We start from the raw sequence: 22,707 nt of genomic DNA on the forward strand, positions 1-22,707 counted from the left end.
AAGAGCAAAAAGGGGTAACTGGGAAGTAATTACATACTGAGGCTTCGACATTTTGGAATGGCATTTACCCTTTCATATTTCTCATTTTACACGCTTGTCGGCTTAGACGAGAGTTTGATTTGTTTAGAATTAGAAGGAAAACTTGAATCAGGGTATTTTGGCAGTTGAAGAAACCGCGTAAGTATCTTTGTACACTTCTCATCGCCCTGGCTACATTTACGCTTTTGCATTGATAGCCAATATCGCAATCGCATTAGGTCTTACTCCTGATCGATCTCTTTCTACTTTACTCACTTATCGCGTACAATTACCGACAATTAAATTAAGATATTACAGCCAATCAAGACGTGTATTTAAGAAGGCGATATGCTAAAATGAAAGTCATATTCAAACCGTCTGCTGACGACATTAATATTCAATGCGATTACTTCGATCCCGGTATGATCATCCTTTTGAAAAATTCATCAATTTGAGACAATCCGTTCGAAAAGATATAATTTCGTTGGCTACCTAATACGTCGCTACAACTTTGACCTGATGATATCTGATTACTTTATTCGACATAGAAATAGTAAGCTAAGATTTCAAAGCTGTGAGTTGTATCAAGATTGTGATGATTTCATTAATGATTGTTTTAAAATTTAGTTTGTACGACTACTTTGGACGTGGAAGATATAAGTTATGAATAAAAAAAGAAACATTTAGTTCTGGGTTATCAATTTTAAATTCCCAATCTTTGCATAGTTGTTTTTTCAAGTCAAAATGCTCATATTAAAATAGATTAAAAAGTCTTGACAATTTAGTGATTATTTAACCCCTGTCGTACGTATTAGGAGGTACTTCTGAGTGAGATTGCGTGATCTAACTTCGAGCAAATTGTTTTGAAAGGGAACAAAATGATAGAGGGTGAAGATAGGATACTGTTTTTTAAAAATGAAATTGGAATGTTAGCTAATGAATATTTTTTTTGACTGTTCCGACTGTTTTAATTGGGGCTTTGTAAAAATCCCAACACAGTATACTTCGCTGTCTAGAATAATAGGAAGACTTAGGGCACTATAGCCTATAGATAAGGGGTGTGCAACAGGCGGCCTGCGAGCTGCAACCATACCCGCCAACCCTTTATTGTTGCCCTTGTCAACACTCGGATTTTTCACCATCAAGCATAGTATGCTAATCCGACAGTTTATGTTTAAAAAGGTGCTTAGATGGGTAAAAATACATATTGTTTTGTGCTCCTGTCGCTTCGTTGAACCATTTCTCCGTTTTGCCCGGTGCCTTTATTATTGTAATGCCAAGTGATAACCGCATTCTCTACCTTGCCCTTCCCGGGGCGATCTGGTTGTCGCTAATGTATTTCGTCAGTTAAGGGTTACTACAACTTCTGTCAAAGATGATATTACCCAACTATGCGAGAAATCGAAATTTCAAGTGTCCCACTAAAATTTTAAATTAATAAAAAGCATTGTGAGAATTTTTTAATCTAGAAATTTTTGTTTTGCGTGGTCCACCCACAAAAAAGTTGCACACCCTTGACTTAGATCTAAAATCAGTCAATTAATTTCAATATAATGTTCAAAAGGAACTAGAATGGAACTAGAACTGCATTATATATCGAAAACTTCTGTATGGATTTAGCATTTGCATTCTGTATGTACACACAAGATAATCCCAGCTAAACCACAAAAAAATCGTTACATCTAATGTCGTACCGCACAACGTAAAATTCTTGTTCCGAATTTCGCGCTACAGATGTTATTATTTGACTTTAACGCAAAAATATGTTTTTTTTGTCTACATCTCACTTTCTTATAACATTTTCAACGTTCTCAATTGCATTTACAATGCGTTGACAGTTATAGAATCATAATCCTTATATTTTCAGCCGCTCAAGTCACTCGAGCTTCATTTCTCGGTAAAGGAAGTTACGACAAGGACGCGAAAAAGAAGAACAATAGCAAACCACGCCGATCAGTGTCTGCGGTATTTGATCCAACAACGGGGGAATATTACCATGATCCTTACTATCCGTATAGCCCTTCTACTACAAGTCCAAGAAGCTTAGAGGCTATATACGAAGAAGGACCGTTTGATCAAAATCACAACTCTCGCTCAAGGACCCGGTATAGTACCTCCGATCTTCAAAACTATACAAATAACCGTTTTTATGATAATCCCGCTTACGTGAGTGACAGTTCCACTGCAAACAGGCGGGCGACATTATCAAATGTATCTGACGTCTATTACGCTCAGAGACAGACGTCTTTTCCGCAGCATCCACCAGCTTATGAACCTAATCTTCATTGGAACACCGCTAGAAACAAATCATCGGTTTCTAAACTTGGACAATCAGTGAAGGTAAGTGATAAATATAACTTGTTTTTTTGTGGCACGACTCTTTGTTTTGAAGGGGATGTACAGTAACTTAATGAAATCGCTTCGGGTTGGAATTTTTGTAAACTAATAGCAAATTATGTTATTTTGCACCAATATTTTCAAACGTGAAAATATTGCAAATTTACCTTTTGTTAAATATAGATTGGTTTTATCATTAGAATGAATACATATAGCAAATGTCGATGGAACATTTAAGGAACAACCTACTTTAGTACCTGACTATCACAACTTGAAACGCGAATATTTGTTTTGAATTCATCTGAATAATATTTGGTCCTTTTCTGTTCCTATTTAAATAAAGCAGTGGCACTAACGATTACTTTCAAGGAGCCGACTTAAGCATATGCTATATGTATTTGAGCGCACCGAAGCCGCGATAAATTTCTGCTTTTATAATTTATGTATTCAAGATTCCAATGGGAAAGTATTGCAACTATTGCTGGTCACTGAAACAGTTTTTTTTTGTCACAAGTCACTCACTGGTTTCATATTTAGTTTATACGTAGTCACATTCACAAGTAAGTCTCCTCATAAACCGAGTATAATTACTCTCTCCAATACAGCTGGTATTCGTGGTGAAAATTTAAAGGAGTCGTTATTGCAAGCTCGAGGTTGGGCTGATAGTCTAAAATCGAAGTTTGGATTTGACGCTGTGGGGGAGACTAAAATAACTTAGAAAAGTGAATGACTTTTGTTATCTCGACGGCGTGTGGTCACCCGTTAACAAGGAGAATAAATGACAATATTCTCGAAATTTTTTCGTTTCGTCAATACAAACTCAAGCGCAACTCCGAAAATTCAGGTCTGACTAGTGCATTTGGAACATATTCTTAGTTTGGCATAATGGTTGAAGGCTCTGATAGACATTGTACCATGTATGAGACTACTCTATCCTTACTGTACTGTACTTACTTTATAAATTAATCTAAAGATAGGGCTATTAATAGTTAGACTAAGTAACTTGATCGAATGGTAATCGCGAAGATATTAAAAAAATGAGATTGAAATTTATATCAGCTAATTATTAGGATGCTCATAATATAATGATCGGTCTAAAATCAATATTTTTCAGAAAAAGTTTATTGCTGTTAAACAAAGTGTGATATTTGGCAAAAAAAACTATTTTTTCGCGTGAGTTCAAATAGATTATTTCAACGCTGCTGCTATGCGAACTTCGATTTTTCGTGCCTGATTTAGAATTATTAAATATTTATAAAGAGGGCAAGGGGTAATGGGGTTTTGCTTCCTGTTTGCGGTTCTCCATAATTGCTTGTATTTTTCTGGTCTATGTGGAGTGTACGTTTACATCATTATTGTTTGCATACGATCCAGTCACTAAATTTTCTTTAGTCAAGTATGAGCTATAATTGTAGCAGGACGTTACCGCGCGTTTTCTTATTTGGGCCATAACCGATTGAGAAAATTTAAAATTGTGTATAAAGTTTTTCTGTTTATCATTATTATTCGAACATACCAAATCGTTTAAGTAAACTGAATGGTAAAACTGTCACTCCGTTTTCTGCATTTTAATGCTATAATGCCTGTATGAGCGCATAAAATCAATTTTATTGATGCTTCAAAACGTAAATATTTCGGAATTGAATCAGAGTTGTGATTTTTCCCTTTTCCGGCCTGCAGTTATGACGTAATCGAGACGATTTTATTGAGTTCACAATTAAAGAGCAGATCCCTACATGTCAGTGTCTGCTTATACAGTGCCTTGTTCATGTTGAAGGCGTGAAGACGTATAAAAAAATTGTCCAAAATAATGTTTTGATCTGTGCCGACAAAATTGTTGTATCGATCACGGTCGCTTTAATAATAGTAAATAATATTATTAAAATTATTTAATTTCTGCGCCTGTTACATGAATCAGATAATCATTGTCTTGAATTCAGTTTGTTTGGGTTCGAATTCCTGATTGTTACCGTTTTAAGTTTATAACAAATGAGGTCATAGTAACTATTAATGTATTATCTATTATACATACTGATATATATATTATTGGAGTCCATGTGCTTTAAAGCGAGAATAGCATGTTTTTGGGCGGGAACTGACCCTTCTGCTTTTACCTGGTATAGCAGTAATTTGCGATTGGACCAGACAATAATTGTGCGGAAAGAATGAATCAAAAATTTTGCTGACCAATTCCACTTGTCTCAATTCCAAAAAGTATCAATTTGATTTGTTTTTTGCGACTTGTGACTTGTGAGTCATTGACAGAGCAGAAATCAATGTCATCTACCTGATTGATCGGTCGAGACGGTTTTAGTTATCTTAACCTAATCATTCAGATGTTTCGTATCTTTTTATGGGCCATGGAAGACGCGCGTACGACCGGAAGAACTGCGCCTCGTGAACAAATTTATATCAATAGAAATTACGTAAAATACACTTATAATGCTCAGTTATTTGATTCAATGACATTCATAGCAACTACGGATAGTGAAAAATGTCAATTTTGTCAATCGGTCAACTTTTTGTTATATTTACATTTTATATAGTATTATCGACGCCGTTATTTTTCAATTTTTGCAGTCAATTGTCAAAAAGAGCAAAATAGCAAAAGATTTTCAGAGAAGATCGCGCAGCACCGGAAGCTTGACATCAGAAAGGTCAAATCAAAGCCACCTTGAAAATCGAACGGGTCGTATCAGAATGCAATCAGTTGGATCATCTGTGATGGGAGAATACGACGATGTCAACCATTCACGGGTAAGATTACAACAATATTAGGTTAGATTTGTTTTATATTATGTTTTAAGTTAGAAATGTTGCCTATTAGAATGAATTGACTTGTAATGCATGTAGCTTACTTTTACCAAACTTAATTCAAGATATGTTGCAAGATCGTATGCTACATTACGAAGGATAATGTTAAATTTACTTTAGCAACAAAATTTACAACTTCTATTAATTCTTATGGATGAGAATTGTGAATCAATGATAACATGAAAAGTTTAGCTATGTTAAAGCGCCCATCAAAGGCAAAAAATATTGTGAATTAGTGGATTTCTATCACCATCAAGGGGTAACCGTTTCGAAAATGTTTAATAACCCCATGTACCTCATCCATTTATGAGTACCGGTATGTGTTTATGAGCATTTTAGTTTAACGGAAACATATTGGTACAGCGATGTTGCAGCGGTTAGAATATACAGGGTGGCCCCCAAAAAGAGAATGCAAGTCATTTGGAACATAATAAAGAGGGAACATAACTTTTTTGAAAAATGTCCTAGATTACTGAAACTTTTGGGTGCCATCATACACAAACAGAAGAGCGAGTTTTGAATGAATTTTCTTTTATTTTAGTAGAAGGAATTAAGAAATTTCAGGTCACCCTCTCTTAGTAGATCGCATATATATAAAGTGGTTTTAACACATTTTTGTCGTGAAAATTATAATAATATTGCTGAAATTATGCTCGAGGATTGGTTAGTTTAACCATGATTATCTGTCTGCGGGTCAAGTCATGACAAAGTTTAGAATTAGGATATTATCGCTAAGTGATCGATATAAGTAAATGGGAAATGTTGGCGGGAAATTCCAAACCAAATCCATGCAAAACAGGGTTTGACAAGTGTTTTGTTGAAATGCATCATAGCTGCTTGTCTTGGCAGCAAAAATTTGCACTTCACGCGCTTTGCGTGACGCCGCAGTGAAGGGTTTTCGAACTTTTTAAACTCAAGTCGACTTGGAAAAAAAAACTTTATTAACATAAAATTACGCATTTCATCAAGGCGATATGTAAGCTTGGTTTTGTGCACATAAACTATTATAACGCGGATGAATTTTCAATATAGTCAGTCTTACATAACCTTAATTTCAGTAGGTTTAATTATTTTATTTCAAATTCTAAACGTGGATGTTAATAAGTATTATTTTAGGAAATCGATTGATATTTTGCAACGCATTCGGAAGTACATCTCGCATTGCATATTTAGACACCACTACCTTAGTGCAAGACAGGATTGTGGACGTACGCAATCATTTCTATAATTTTTATATCATCTTGGCTATGAAAAAAGTCCTGTACAAGCGTTATTTTCAATTTATAAGAAAATGTAACTTTTTCATTTCGACCGAACATTCCTATTTTCTCACATTTTTGTCGTTCAGCAATTATTTTTGAATTAATAAAGTGTACTATTCTAATTTACCTTTAAACTCGTTCAATCACCCGCTGAATTAGTAGCGTTTTGTGTGTAATTTGATAAACAATTGGTATTCGGTAATAGTTTTTTGTCGCTCACGTGCCATGCTCGACTGTGCGTAAATGATTGATTTCAATTACATGAAATGCATATTTACATGTCGTTGTCTTTTATGTGAAAATGATAATGTTATTCCTACGCGTATTTCAACATCTTATATTTTATTTTTTTGACGTAAAATCAATTCGTTATTAATGGTAACTGACGTGTAGCTTCATATTATTGATCTTCTCGCTGTTCACCTTATCAGCTACGAGAGAGAGAAAATATATCGGTAGATGTCGCTGTTGAATTTCTTCCGTTGTCGTATAATTCACCCCAACCTCGCCAATTGCTCGTTCCAACACTCCTAGGTTGTTACGCAATATCATACATAGCAATTGTGTACAAAAAGTCCCATAATAAATTAATAGTGTGGACTTAGAGATCAATACACAATCTAATCACATCTTTCTGGTACCTCATTTGAAACCATACAATCATTTTGACATAACATAATATTTAATAATAGGCGTTAACTATGTATATCTCTATTTTATCAGATGTAGTAATTAAAAACAGACCATATTTTTATGTTAAACATAATCGTATACGAATATTTGACAAAATCTACACGTTATTCGCTTGCGAATTCTAACGTAAAAACTGTGTTCATGTTCACTTGTTTATTACCATCTAATCTAATCGTTCATTATGTTGACCGTATATTTGATCCCACGTGCATTTGCACCCGTGTGTATATCCGCGGGTTCAATCTATATGCGGGTGCTAAAACCCATTGGTTAGGGTTAGTATGGGTTCAAATATCCGTAAAACAAAACAAAAAATTTCATAGGTGCAATAGTATGCAGGTGCAATTGTCATGGGTTCAAAAGTAATGGAACCGTTCATTATTTATACAATCTAGCTGCAGTGACGGTTTCGGTAAACTGGTTGTTACAAAAATGCTGAGTTCAAAAAACAGGGCCAGAAAAACTCGCTATATTGAGTAATTCTTTTAAGTGGCCTAGCGTTGAAAGCGTTCGCTTGAACTCGGATTAGGATCCGATGTCGATCACTTTATTCAGGGTTTCATAAATTTAGTAGGCAACGACTACTGGTAAGATTCAGGCTATTCAAAAATTGTCCCGCCTTACATATCGTTAGATAGTAGTAGATTACCTTGGTCGAGCAAAAGTCGCAAAAAATAATGTCTTATAAATAAGTTGCAATCCGCAAAAGACGAAAAAACTCAGTTCTTCAAGTTTGCATTTTGTATGTTTAATATTTAGTCGTATTGGTAAGACTTGAGCATTGGATAAGGAGAGAATTTCGAATCATCCTCGTACAATTCTGAACCGCAAATTCAACTTCTTTCCACCAATCAAAACTACCACCCAGTCAAATGACGACAATCTTTCTATTTTAGGGAAATAACAAAAAATAAAGCACGACAATAACACAGATTATATCATTGCGTCATACCATCATATACAATAAATGTTAGATAAATTGTATCCCCCGTCATGACATTTGTGCATAAATTTTCTACCTAAGCGTGTTTAGGTAGCTCCAGGGCAATCTTTAGAATTTTTTCCTGGTTAGCAGTCGTCAATAGAATAGACAAACGTTGTCTTTACTGGCACTGACCTATGTTGCCTTTTAGAATGTATTAACGACAAAGAAAGAGAATAAATAAATAATGAAGCCTTAAATATTTTGGAAAGCATTCAATCTTATACAGAATTTAGACTCTAATTTTAACAAAGCATAGTCCGGATTATGATTAGTCAAGTATGTTTGATATATGGACTGTGTTTTACAGCGCTCACGCTATAGAAACCATATCTAATTAATGTTCGAGTTCAGACACTTACTGTTCAAATATACCCTCAAATTTTTGGCTATATGTATCCATTTGCTAACAGCGTAATAATGTTATTTGTAATCATATCTAATGGACGAAAGAGGTATCCAAAACTGGGATATATTCTGCTGCGGTCGTTGTATGGGGTCGGTGTCATCAAATTTTCGCGAAATACAATTTCCTTATAGGCAAATTCGCTGTTACGGTGTATATTTATACTAATATCTTGCCTATGCACCGATTTCTAAGTAATGACTTTTTAAACAAAAAGTATTCATGAGGTATCAAGCATGTTGAAGCTTGAATATTTGTGGCTCTAACTTCTAGTAATAGTAGAAGTGCGAGGTTGTGGATGCAAAAGTCGCTGCTTTAAAGTAGTATATCGTGAATAATATTTGAAATGAGCCCTGATTGATCCGCTGGTTTTACTATCGCTTTTTTGAACATGAGATCCTACTCCTACCTAAAACCGTCTCGTGATTTATTCGTAACTTTTCTTTTCTTATCACTAGTTGTGCTAGGTTGTTGTAAACTGCCCGTTCTGACTTTGATAAGACAACATGTTACCGAAAATTAAAATTCATAAAAGTTGCTGTTAGGCGTTTGAGCCACTCAATAAGCTATTTTGATTCTGGCTACAATATGCTTGCACTCATTGCGTGGGGACCCATGAGTTTACAGTTCAGGACATATGCTGTGTATGAAGCAAAGTTGTCAGTCAGGCTAATATGATTTTTTTCGTAGCTGGAAGTCATCATATAGATGAAACAGACTCAGTTTTTTAAAATGATTAGCGCTGTAGATTTTTTTTGTCCTGATTTACGTGAATAATTTTGGAGTGAAATGAAGCATGTAAATGGGCATGACGTGTATTGTATAGTTAGGCTAGGGCAAGTTTTCCCAAACTGGGTTCCGCAACGATATGAAAAGAGTCTAAAACATATAAAAATAGATCATAACCTTATCAAATTGCCGTTAGCCGATCAGTATTTAATGTTAGTATGTATTGATTCAGACTTTCATGAGTTTTATTTCGTCAACGGAAACATCATCCTTTCTCGTTGGCTAGGCACAGAAATTGATACGACATAGGATGGGGGTTCGTCAAAAATGAGATTCGCAAACAGGGGTTCGCGGCCCAAAAAGTTTGGGAAACCCCGGGCTAGGGGAAGAGTCAATATGGTTTATGTGAAAATGTCTGATTTAATTACTAATTGCAGATGGTTTTGGCCTTTTTTTTTATATGTATAAACGATTGTACTCGACTCTAGACCTATTTGACTCGCATATCTACTCGTATATCTACTTGACTCGCGATTCGGGGTTCAGAGACTTCCACCAACAGTGCATGGAACCGACAAAATATACATTGTAATTGAGTTTGTGTAACATTTCTTACTGTGTTTTTAAACTACTTCACTATAGCTTTTAATAAGATAAAAGTAATTTTGTAGTTCAATGCCGAGGGAGAAAAAAAAATTTGTGCATTGTTTTGTTTCCGCACAGTGCTTTTAATTCATCGGATATAATGTCACTTTACCTCACAGAGCTCGTTTGGAACTCTTCCACACAGTGGAGACGTCTTTGACGATTTCGCTGCCGGACCACATTATCACAGCAACGCAGACGACACCGAGGACAGTATGTCTCTGTTCAGTCTACATGGGACCGCCCGGATCCACAGGGATCTACCTGGAAACAATATTTCCGGATCCGGTTCCGGATATACCCGGCGTACAAGAGGACAAGCAGCTCCATCATATAAAGACATTCTCGCTGTACACGAAAAGCATAAGTGAGTGTTTATTTTTATTTCTTTTGTCAGCGTTGATTTTATAATTTATTCTATTGACCACTTGGTGTCAGTTCGTATCTGCGATGTCCCTTCTGAAACAAAGATCTAATTTGATTTTATTATCCTATTCTAGTATATAATAATATTTTTAGTGTTGGAATTTTGTGTTGATTTATGTGTACTACGATCAGGTAGCCTATTAGCTATATATCGGTGCTTCTTAATCGGGGTTATGCACCCCCTAGCTTCCACCAGTACAGTCCAGGGCACGCCTGGGCAAGTTGCGGCCCGCTGGTCCGTGGTAACGTTACATCCGACCCGCGAAAAGATTTCTAGATTTAGTTCTTTTTTTATTTACATATAAAATATACAACTGTAAACTTCGTTATTGGAATAAAAATCAGTGTTTTAGTAGCGATGTTGTATGGACCATAGTACCAGCTGTTGTTGCCCTTAGAGTCGTGTGCTAACACAGCGGGATATTGTTAGGCTAGTCAGCTCTGGCTACCCAGTATTATGAAAATGCTAAATACGTCTGCCATTGAACCTGACAACCTGACCTTGGAATGTTTAAAGGGGGTTTCTCTCCGCCAAAAAACTCAACATTTAAAATTGACACCGCACAATTTTCCTTGTGAGCTGGATTTGGCCCGCGGGTCGCAAATTGCACACCCTTGCAGTAGACAGACCATCATGAACAAAACAAGGTGTTTCGCTATGATCCTAACAGCTGAAGGCTAATTAGACAGATTATTATCAAATTGATTCAGACGTTTTCAAGCAATTTTCTGTTTGCTTTCTTATGTCATGGACATTTAAACTTTAACTTATGAAACAATGCGACATGAAGCTACGATAAACACCTGCTTAAATTAAGTCAATCAATAAGGCTTATGTTGTCCAGATTTCCAGATTTAGTCAATGTGCCTTCAAAAGAAATTGTGGGAACTTTATACTTAACCGTCATTATAAGATAATACTCAAGTTTTCTAATTGATCTCACCATAACTTGGGATTTGAGAGCTGTGTAGCTTCTTCTTAGTCAGCCTTTTTGACGCCATCATAGCTGTATTTGTAACGGAATTATCGCTAATATTGTCGTTTATCAGTTTAATCCGTAAATATTTTGTATTTAAAACGGAGGTTGAAAGTTGATTCAGAAACGTGGCCACGTATGGGTACCAACATGAGATGTAATAATGACTCACACTTGAACAATGGTAGATGTTGTACCATGGCACGATTGGCAATATTCAAAAATAATGACGTTTAACCATTAAAATATAAACCACGCAGTCTCAAACCCACAATCGGATTGAAAGATATAAACTCGTGATAAGTTTTCAATTTCGTTCAACTAATACCATGTTACCAGACTGGATCGTTAAGTCATAATGAAAAAAAAAATGTAGCAGCCTCACTTTCAATGTAATGCTTACTAGCACCGATGGGAGTTGATTTTACTGACCATTGTCAACTACATTTGTTATCATTATTGCCTATTCAATATCCCACGTATTAAATCTGTCAAAAGGTTGACACTTTTCCAAGAGGCATATATAATTCTGAATTATATATTTTCAGTCTTGATTTATTAAATAAGTTCCGATGGATACAGCTCATATATCCTATGAGGAAAGCGTTTTCGTGTTGTCTTGTCTTGTATAAACAACCTTTGCCAATATTTTCCACGGGTCTCTGATTTTTATCGATTATACGCGCTACCGAATTATAAAAGGATGAAATAAGTTAGGTATTTTATATAATATAACTTTTCGCAATCAAACCTCTTAAATATGTCATTTTATTCAACCTTGGTCCACTAAAACCTGTCCCAAGCCCATAAATACACCCCAGAACGTGACTCGAACAATTTATATATCATTTGACGTTTAATGCGGAATAAATTTTAAATGACTTTATTAGTTAAATAGCATTTATCATATACAGCGTTACCCCAAAACAAGTTTTTTGGAACCTATTTTAAAGAAAATTTAACTTTTATGCAAAGCTTGCCAGATTACTGAAACTTTTGGGTACTGTAATACACGAACAGAAGTTCGAGTACTGACTTTTTTCCATTGAAAAATATGAGTGTCTGTTTTGGTGTGTAGTTGGGTATTTAATTAAATAAAGTGATGATTTTGAATGTTTTGAACTGAAAATTTTGTTTGTGCGTTTAATGACAAGCCCCCAAACTGGTCAGAAGAACCTCGAATAGCCTTCGAACTTTAAAGTGGTGTCATGCTTGGAATCTTGTTTAGAGTAAACAAGCGCGAAATGATACATTCAAATCAATTTGGTGTTATCATGATGCGTCATTGTCAGTTGTCCGTCACGTATGATTTAACTAACCCATCTCAAAACATTTTACGTTCTTTCGTGTGGTTAGGAAGTTTATGATCTGCCCACCTGCGGTAGATTACTTCATGGTAATTGGCTGTTGATATGTTCCATATTTCATCTGAACACGCTTTTATATTCATATCTAAAATACCCTGAGGCTCCAATGACAGAAGGACTCGCCTATGGTGGTGAGGAATTTGAAAACATGGCAACGTGTCAAAAATTTTATATAATTTCAAATAAATTGTTATGTTTCGCAAAATTAGATTTAATGTACAGATAAGATATGTTCCAAAATAGAATTCATTTCAATTTCTCATACCCGCATCCATATAAACAACAGGTATATGAAATCAAATTAGAAATTAGAATCGGAATTATATAGAACATAATTATTTATCTCGAAAAAAAAGAGAGAAAAGCATGTGACGATTATATGGCATGGAAGCAGTTCTGGGACGAATCGACGATGTTCAACCACCCCCCAAGTTTCTCATCGGTTTCACTCTGAATGACGCGAATACAGTGTACCAGATAACTCGTTGTATATGAATGCTGATACATGCTAGAGATAACAAAATACAGTTCAATTCCTTACATTTCCAAGTACTTGACACAGCTCAGACCTAGTAGATAAATGTTGCCTATTGTTATTATACAGACCTAGAAAAACCTAGTTATAGGTATATATATTGCGTTTGTCGTCCTTTGGTACCTGCTCCGCCCTTCACAACTAATGAATCATGTTTCGGACAATTCTTCTTTGGTATGTTCTTTATCAGACCCTAGTCACTTGCAAGACTACTGCCTTAACACTGCTATCTCCATGGTTACCTAGATTGTTGGTGGGCGGGGTCATTTTTTGTTTGAGACGTGCGACTGCTGGGTCTACCAGGTCACCTTGACGTATTTTCTTTTCAAATACGTATATAATTGGACTTTTTTATTATTATTTTCTTTGAGGCTTTTTTGAGGGTGCAGTTGCTCGATGATCAATACTGTTTTTTCGCTTCTCTCCTCAGTCCGAATTGCCTTTTTCATAACTTATTGTGTTTTAATGTTTTTTCAGTGTGGTGAAAAAATAAACTACTTATTACTGATACTGGTATTTCGAGACTAGGTTTACATACAATTCTGGATCACGAATCGAAATTTATTATCTCAAAATCTTTCATGTAAGCCTTTTACTGAATCGCCATTGTTTTTTGTGTTTACAGGTTTTGACTTTGTTGTTATATTTATACTTCGCTGTACTAAATTTACGCAAACGGTAATGACAATTTGAATTATTATTTTAAGAAAGGTGTTATATTACCGTCATTAAAGCTGTTTATTGATTACGACGCTTAAGTTGATCAGCGTTCAACTTCTCCCTTATCACTTCTCTTAAAGCTATTTTTAATCATAGCTTTTTGAATAAGCATTGTTTGTGAATCTTTCCTGTAGATTCCAAATTAGAACCTGGATTGTTTGATATTTCCATTGAATTTCCAGTTTTTTGATATGATTCATTGCATTCGATAGGTTAATCAAAATCGCAAAAATTAACGGTTAACTATTTAGTCAGTGATTCATGTAAGACTTTGCTATAGGATGCTTAGTAACAAAAATTATTGGATAAGGAGTGGACCTATGGATAGTTTTGTTATTATGTTGTTGTTGTCCTTGTTGGACGCGGGGCGGAACCATGAATCGTTTTGGTATTATGTTGTTGTTGTTCTGGGAATTTTTCTTCCTTTCATTATGAAAAAAATTGCCTTTTTATTCAATTATTGGACCAATTGCTTTTTCAATGGTTAAAGATTGTATTATTCGCTAGAAGGCTATAACTTTTATTTATTTCTTATATTTCTGTGAGCTCTATGACAGGGCTACTCAACTACTTTCACCAAAGGTCCGTACACAAAATTCAAAATTCATCGCAGTTCGGTCATTCCTAAAAATATATTTTAACTATGCAAAAAAGAGTATCGTTCGACCAAATACAAGAGCACAATGATTTTAGTAAAACGGTTCATTAGTCGACTACGTGTCCAATAGCAATATATATAAGTTATCGATAATTGTTCTATTTTAAATTTCAAACTTACAAGTAAAAGCTGACAAATAGCATGCAAAGCCCCAAAACAATTTAATGTTTACCGCCTTGTAAAAAAACATTATGTATCCAAACAGCCGCTAAAACTTCGGTTTTTAAGCCACTATTGACATCCTGTTGTTTAGCAAATGCTAAGGCAGTAAACAAGTGAATAGATGCTCTGAGAAACTTATATCGCTATGACAGTTTTTTTCTCAGTGATTTAGCGAAAAATGCAAAATGCATTACATCACATTTGTGAAATTAAAAGAAACGGTGATATTCAAAGTCAAGAAGCAGCTGTGGTCCGAATTGAATACTCCAAAGGTCCGGATTCGGACCGCGGTCCTTTATTTGAGTAACCCTGCTTTATGGGATTCGTTTTTTGTGTGCTATGACGTCATCAAAATTTGCGCACTTTATGGCGGTTCCGCGAACGCCTATCAGCCATCTCGTGCTCAGTACGGCCTGCGGATCTCGTGCTTAACATAAATGGGAAGTTATTTATGGGGAACGGTGGACTGCGATTCCTGATCAGGTAATACAGAAGTGACTCAGATCACGTGATCATGAAGAATTGATTATCGTCACGGGACCTGGAAAATCTATGACAGTCCCTGTACCGTTACCAGTACCTTGGGTAGACGAGTTAAATGTGATGAGATGTTCGCGTAGTCGAGTTGTTCGTCTCCCGATACGGATACTGATAAGTTACCACATATGATTTTCGGGGAATTGATGATAAAATATCTAGTTTTGCTCACCTTGTCCACATATATCAGCCGAGTTCTCTTGCTTTTTTCTTATTGAGAAAATTGTAAGAATTTTTTTTACTATAAATATATAGCAATATATATATTAAAAGGCTTAAATTTTTGATATGGCACTTGTAAAAGTGTTTTATTCTTTTACACTGCACGATGGACAACTCCGCTAGAGGGAGATATAGCACTGGGGTTGCTTCGATCACTCTTTCGAATTTTTCTAGGTGATTAGTTTCCCAGCAATGTATAATAGGCTAATATTAGAACAACCGAAATTGAAGGGTATCAACTTACTTTTTACTCTGCTCTTCATCTTCTAGAAATAATGAGGGCTTGAATCACGCTGTTGTTTATACCATGTGTCCAAAATTTATTCCATTATTTTCGTCATCGTTCCAAGAATGCAAATAGATTTAAAGATATTTGAGAAATACTTCTCGTCCTCAAATATTTTCAATTCACTTTATTGATTAAGAAAAAATGGATGCCGCACAAAATGTGATGATTTTAAATTCGTTGGTGTCACCACGAAAACCTGCAAAATTGGAATATGAATGGTAATAGCTGTCCCGTTTAGGATTTTAGAGTCATGAATGTTGTTTGTAGTTAAAGTTGTACCCTACCAGCGGTAACGTGAACATCCTACGTTTGCTGTAGTGTAAAGACATCTCAAATTGTTCTTGCAATTTCTGGTATGATATAACAGGTCTGATGGAATATTCTTGAATTTTTTGCCAGTGAAACGGTTAAGGTATAGTTATGGATTCTCAGTGAAAGGCCAACAAAAAAAAATGCGAAATTGTCATTTTGATAGTGCCCACAAATTATTGTCAATGTGGAACCTTTGACGTAAGCAATAATACTGTTGAAAAATACAATAATTTTATCAGCATTTCTAAGTTATTTGGTATGTTTTACCTTCTGTAGACAGAAAAGTTGCAGTTCCAAGAGGACTACGTTACAACAAACACAATGAAGATAATTTATATGGATTTTTCGACAAAACAACATGATACATTTACAATCGTTTTTCAGTTTAATTTGCTGCATAGTTTTAATATTGTAGAGTCGCATTCCATCACACTAAATTATTGATAGCTAATGTGATTACTCCCGATCAATTTCAAGTATCTCGCCCACAAAGCGACGACAAAAACTGTCGAAAATTAAGCGCTATCATGTATGACTCAAGAATGATTAAGACTCAACAACCAAAAATTGAAAAATGACTAGCTCATAAGCAGAATACAATATTTGTCATCTCTGAGACATTTTTAACCAACAAACTGTATGAAATTTTGGCAACACCTTTTAAAATTTATCAACAATATTGACGGTTTGATGATTTGGATTGCGAACGACTAATTTTCTAAACTGTTTCAATACCCGTGAGTTCCATCCGTAACCTACTACCGAAACAGCAGTTCCATAATAAACCTATTACTTTATAAATTCGTTTTGTTCTGATCCAGTATCTTCATTCACGGATAAATATCTTTCATAGTTACTTCATATTGTTAGCAGTTTCTAACGCCCGCATGCATAATTTAACGGAAACATTGAAGGTGATAAAAGACCTCGAGAATGACATCCGAGAATTGAAATAGCTTTTTGGGACACTCAACAAAAGTTATATTTCTTGGTGAACCCGTATGACCCTATTACAAGTGACGCACCCAGTACATTTGAACAGAGAAGGCTTTCCAAGCAAAATATGGATTATTTATTATAATTGCTAAGGTTAAGAAAAATATTCATAAATCAATTTAGAAATAGAAATAACTGTTGACTTCAATGTTTTTCCTGGAAATTGGTTTGAAAACCTTGCATCACGTGTCACAAATTATATTGTGTAACGTTTCGCCTGACTAAATCGATTGTAGCCTTCGCGTTACTATTGTACTGTTTGAAATCGATAGGTTCATTAGAAAAGAGATTTTTTTCAAACATCAAGAAAAACCTCAATAACAACAACAACAACTACAATTTGGAAAAAAGATTCATAGAGAGTCCAATGATTTACTTCAAAACATTTTTGACGTCCTGGACAGACTAGAGACATATTTGTCGGGTTTATTTTCAGTAAATAATGTGTGTTGAGGCATATTAGTTGGGTTAGACCATGCGGAAACATTTCCCTCATTTAAAACGCATTGTATCTCCTATGTATCAGTAACTGCTAATGGTGGGAGTTTTGTTGGGGGAAAAGGTTTTAAATACGTTTTAGAAACATACCAGTACGTAGATTCACAACTCAAAATTTACGAAGGTTGTGCTTGTGACGTCATAGCCTATGAGCTCGACTCTGGGTAAACATTCAGTGAATTGTGGAACACGTTGTGAATTATGATACCACTACTGAATATAAATTCCGACATTGTTATTTAATATGGGCCAATTAAGCACGTATATCGCGGTACTGTTTATAATCAGATTCCAGAACAAATTCAAAACAATTCGGATTTGCTGAAAACGCCCAGTATTTGACCAATAGCGATGCTAGTGATGAATGTTTTTAATTCCATTCATATCAATAGTATTTCTGAGATTATAATGATTACTATGCATTTCCCATGGACGTTAGAGAAGTAGGTGGCCGAAGGTTGAGCCTGGGTTTGGAATTTACAAACAAAGATTTTGTTCATAACACCCTTTCAAGTCATGTAGATGTTAAGTCATGTATGTTCGCTTCGGCCTGTATCGGTTTCAAATATTGCTACTTCTTCTTTTCTTGGGAACAACATAACCTTCAAAATACCAAATTCTTCTATTGTAAAGACAAACTTGGCTTGAAGATAATAATAGACACCCAAAGCATCCCCTCTGGTGTAGGCCATAAATAAAACAATAAAAAAAAATATAGCGAGATTAAGCTTGATTCGACTCATTGTTGCAACGGTTCTGACCTTGTATATTTGTTGTTTGCTGGTTAAGTCGTCAATATTTTAATTGGAAACTCCTTTCCAGATTTAAACAATATTAAAATTGCGTATGGAAATTTCATTTTATACTTTTATACTGTAAAATATATTGCGACTTGTCATAAAAAAAAACTTTAATTTTTTTTTTTAATAAGTGTGCATCGTGAGTGTGCGACGCAGGTTAATGCAAAACTTGTAATAGTGTCAGGTAGCATAGTCGTCGTGAGTTGAATGTTTATCTGCAATTAACTTATACGATGACCCAAAAAGACAGAACTCAAGTCATTTGGAACATATTCTAGAGAGAACATAATTTTCGCGCAAAGCGTACTATATTACTAAATCGTCCCGACTTTCGTGGTTAAAAAAAATTTTGTGTTCTGTTTTATTAGATCACCCTGTGATATATTAGTCATTTGTACGACGGTTTAGAATAACCACAAGTAAATAACATGTAGCAAACTTTAGAAGACGTATTAGAGTTAAAACGGGTTTATTGTTTTCTACGGGAATCAAGGCTATCATTTTTTCAAGTAATATTTTGGTCATACTCCTATTAGGCGTTACAAATTATAAACTGTTCCTTGCACAAACTGGTAACAAATTTATAAACAAAGTATATTAGAAATATAGGTTCTATAAACCGAAAACAGAATTTTTTTAGGTAGCCGCGGGGTATTATGTATAGTTGCATTATGATATTGATTTTAACGGTTTTGATTTTATAACATTATACTTGTATTTAGGAACAGGAAATACCCTAAGTAGTTTTAATCTGTTTGAAAGCCGGCGATATTGGTAAATGTTGTTTTCTTACTACTGGGGCTTATGATGCATATTTATTATATATATGTATATGAATAGTCTGTGTGATTCGAGAATCTCGCTGCACACTAACAGCGTATTTCAACAGGTAAAATATAAAGGCTATGCTTTTCAGAAGAAGTCTGACCTCGGTCGGATGAATCCGTGCAGAAACGTTACATTTGTGTTTGTGTGCCATCAATATTCTTAAAACAGTAAATAGTCTGGTTTATTTTGGCTACAGCATATTTGCATTATTATTATAGATATATATTATAACATAAATATATATTATGTATATTCGAATTGTTATTTAATTATTGTTATTAACGTAGTTTACACAATGTATAACAGTGTCCTAGTTTTTTTTTTTGAATTCACCTTCAAATTTGTCATGTTGAGGGATTAACATCGATTATACAAATAAATCCTTTTATTCGAAATAATAATCGCCTTCTTATTACAGATATAATCCCTCACTTTTCCAAATAACATTAACGCTATTAAACTATAAGTATTTTATCAAACTTTCGACCTGATTCGGTGAATATCGATTGATGAAAAACATGGGGAACGTATGTTCACACTGTATAAGATGTCCGGGTGACCCCCAAAAATCAGAACACAGATCATTGGGAATATATTTCAGAAAAAAACATATTTTTTGTGCGAAGCGTCCTAGATTAGTGAAACTTTCGTTTACAATCAATCATACACAAACAGAGGTTAATGTGTTGAATGAATTTTTTCGTTCCATGCATTTTTTCGGCGTTCCAAGTGTGTGTACCAACATGGTGGTAACTAATTTTGTTAGCCTATTTTACATCAAGTTGTGTAAAGGGTCTGAACCCTATGGGCAGGGGTATATTTATTTGGCGCAGACAGTCCTCGAACTCTGAATAGAACTAAAATAAGGAAAATCGGAATGAAATTATGGTCTAACCCTAAAACGTTTGAAACAAGCATTGTAGCACGGAAGTTGTGGTGACGAGTACGAAAGTTACTTTGCATACGAGTCAGCTCACTAATTGCGATTTATAGTGGTATTTTGACTTATACGGCTGGGGTATTTACTCACAATTGAGTGCGCATGAGTAGTGTTCCGTTAACGTAAAGTTTTCTGGGATAACTCAAGGGTCTCATATTCTACAGCATTTCATGTTCGTTCTATCGCCGGTAAACACTCACTCCACTGGAGGGAGTAAACCTTTATTCAACCTGCTGCGATGTGCTAACAAATTTAATTACGTAAATAACAAGCAATATTGAAGCTTTGGGAGCTGATAATTAACTTACCTTTGGCCGCACATATCATTGCCATAAAACACATAGTTTTTCAATCACCCAACCTTGCTCAATTGTTTTTTCATTGTCAAATACATAAAGAAGACCGAGCGTGATCGATTATTAATTGTCAGATGGGAGTTACATCTTGTCATTTTCATTCATTCTCTAAAAATGCATTATTTTGTCGTCTAGTATTGTTATATTAGTATATATGTATATGTTTGCCTTCAGTGGAAAATTTTTAAATTTCATCATATTATATATATATATATGTGTGTCAAGTTATCATAATCGAGGTAGAAAAAGAGTGAAATAATAACAATTACGAGAGCCCTTATCGTTTATGTTTCAAACTTATCTATAAAGCTGATGTGAAAAAATAGATTATATTTAGTGAAAACGTAAAACATTGCTTATGTAAGTGTTTGAAAGGTCTGCTTGATATGATGTTAGTTTGGTGGTAAGAAAAGGTGTATGATATTCAAAGTCATTCTGACGCCGTTTGATCTGTGTCACAGGAATACTTTGTAAGATGAGATCAATTGTATTTAGAAACAAAATAGCAAACTCTCGTTAGACTCGTAGTTTATTACTTAGCTTTCGTCATCTTACAAGTTTCTAAGGTGCTGATATAATTCCATCTGAACAAGCATCTGTCATAGTCACTCAAAGTCTTACTAGATTGAAATCAAAATGACGTCGATTTAACTTTATGCAAACAGCATGCAGTACTGGCACATTCTGGTACAGTATTCAGGAGAATTCGCTTTACCGGTGATTCGTTCATTTCAATCTTTCATTGCCATCTTGTACCAAACTGATTTTTGAAACTTTGCGTGAATGCCCATTTACTTACTCCAATTTTTTTTGACAAAACATATCTCAGTCGCTATCACGTTGGTCGCATTATTTTAGGGTCAGATTCGAAGATGTTTTTCTCCTCATTACCCGTTGTGTGATAAAATAAATACCAGACAAATTGTTCCATATCAGTATCTTTTATAAGTCTAAATGAATACCCCATATTCTTAAAAACGAAATATACTATGCCGTGTCATACTATAACTTGGTTATATCTGATTGCCTTAGGTTTATCGTCTATGCACGTATCTTCATAACTAATCTTTATGAAATTTTTAGTTTTGAAGTTCACACGGCGGCACATATAAATATTATTATAAGTAATTACTTTCATAATTCTGGTTTAGGTTATTTATGGTCAATATTTTAAATAGTTTTTTCAAACTTATGGAGATTTTAAAATACAGACTCCTGCGTTTCAAACGGCGGTTGGGTTTATGTACATGTCTCTATTTCCAATTGTTATGATTTATGTAGATGTTCATCGTTGTACAATAATTGAAGTGGAAAAATGAGCACTCCCTTAGTGTGTGTACCAGGTTAGGGTTAGGCCATAATTTTATTCCGATTTCCCTTATTTTGGTTCTATTACGAGTTCGGTGACTGTCTGTGTTAGCCAGGTGAATATACCCCCTGCCCATAGGTTTCAGTCCCCATACACAACTTGATGTAAAGTAGGCGAACAAAATCATTGTGGTACACACACTTCTGGGGCGTCGAAAAATGTAGATTTTTATTATATAATATTACACTTTAATTGGCAAAACGAAAAAAAAACTTGTAGTTATCCGATAATCTGTTATGCTGTTATTGACACACAACTATTTTAATATTTTCTTGAACAACATATAGTTTGGCATCAACCCAACCTAATTTATGTCAACCTTACTTTAGATATAGCGGAGGGAAAATTACAGAATAAAACCAATATTTTACAATTTGTTCTAAAATCTGATGGATGTAGGGAAGTATGTGTTTATTATCATTTACTGCTGATATATCACGCAGTGTTTTCAACATTTTTAATACGCATTTTGTCAATTACATATGGCTATAACAAGTCAATTTCCTCCGCGTTTGAAAACAGTTCAATAATTTAGTACTTAAATACGTTTTATCTTTTATTAATCCTTCGACTGAACGCGTTTAAAATCGTTTCATCTTATTTATCTTGTATATTGCTAGCGAGACCCAACTAATTTGCATATTACGTTACACAACATACCATACTTGATCTAGTGTTACCTACCTTAAACCAAAACGCCGACGATGACCATCTGGACTAATATGGGGAAAATATATATTACATTCAAACTCATGAATTTTTGATAGGTCATCCCATACACTGCCCCATCACTGTAGTAAAAATAAATAAATTTAATTACAATTTACAG

At 34.7% G+C, this 22,707-nt stretch overlaps 1 protein-coding gene across 5 annotated transcripts in view; it reads left to right on the forward strand.

The window, feature by feature from the left end:
• LOC120344323 (voltage-dependent P/Q-type calcium channel subunit alpha-1A-like) overlaps window positions 1-22,707 on the forward strand; it is an 83,328-nt gene that overhangs the window by 2,881 nt on the left and 57,740 nt on the right. For all 5 annotated transcript variants that reach the window (XM_078113110.1, XM_078113112.1, XM_078113108.1 and 2 more), the window contains exons 2-4: window positions 1,886-2,358; window positions 4,936-5,112; window positions 10,006-10,253. In XM_078113110.1, coding sequence (XP_077969236.1) covers window positions 1,886-2,358; window positions 4,936-5,112; window positions 10,006-10,253 — 898 coding nt within the window. The remainder of the gene's footprint in view (window positions 1-1,885; window positions 2,359-4,935; window positions 5,113-10,005; window positions 10,254-22,707) is intronic.

The sequence above is a fragment of the Styela clava genome, chromosome 5 (assembly GCF_964204865.1).
Source record: "Styela clava chromosome 5, kaStyClav1.hap1.2, whole genome shotgun sequence".
Classification (NCBI taxonomy): domain Eukaryota; kingdom Metazoa; phylum Chordata; class Ascidiacea; order Stolidobranchia; family Styelidae; genus Styela; species Styela clava.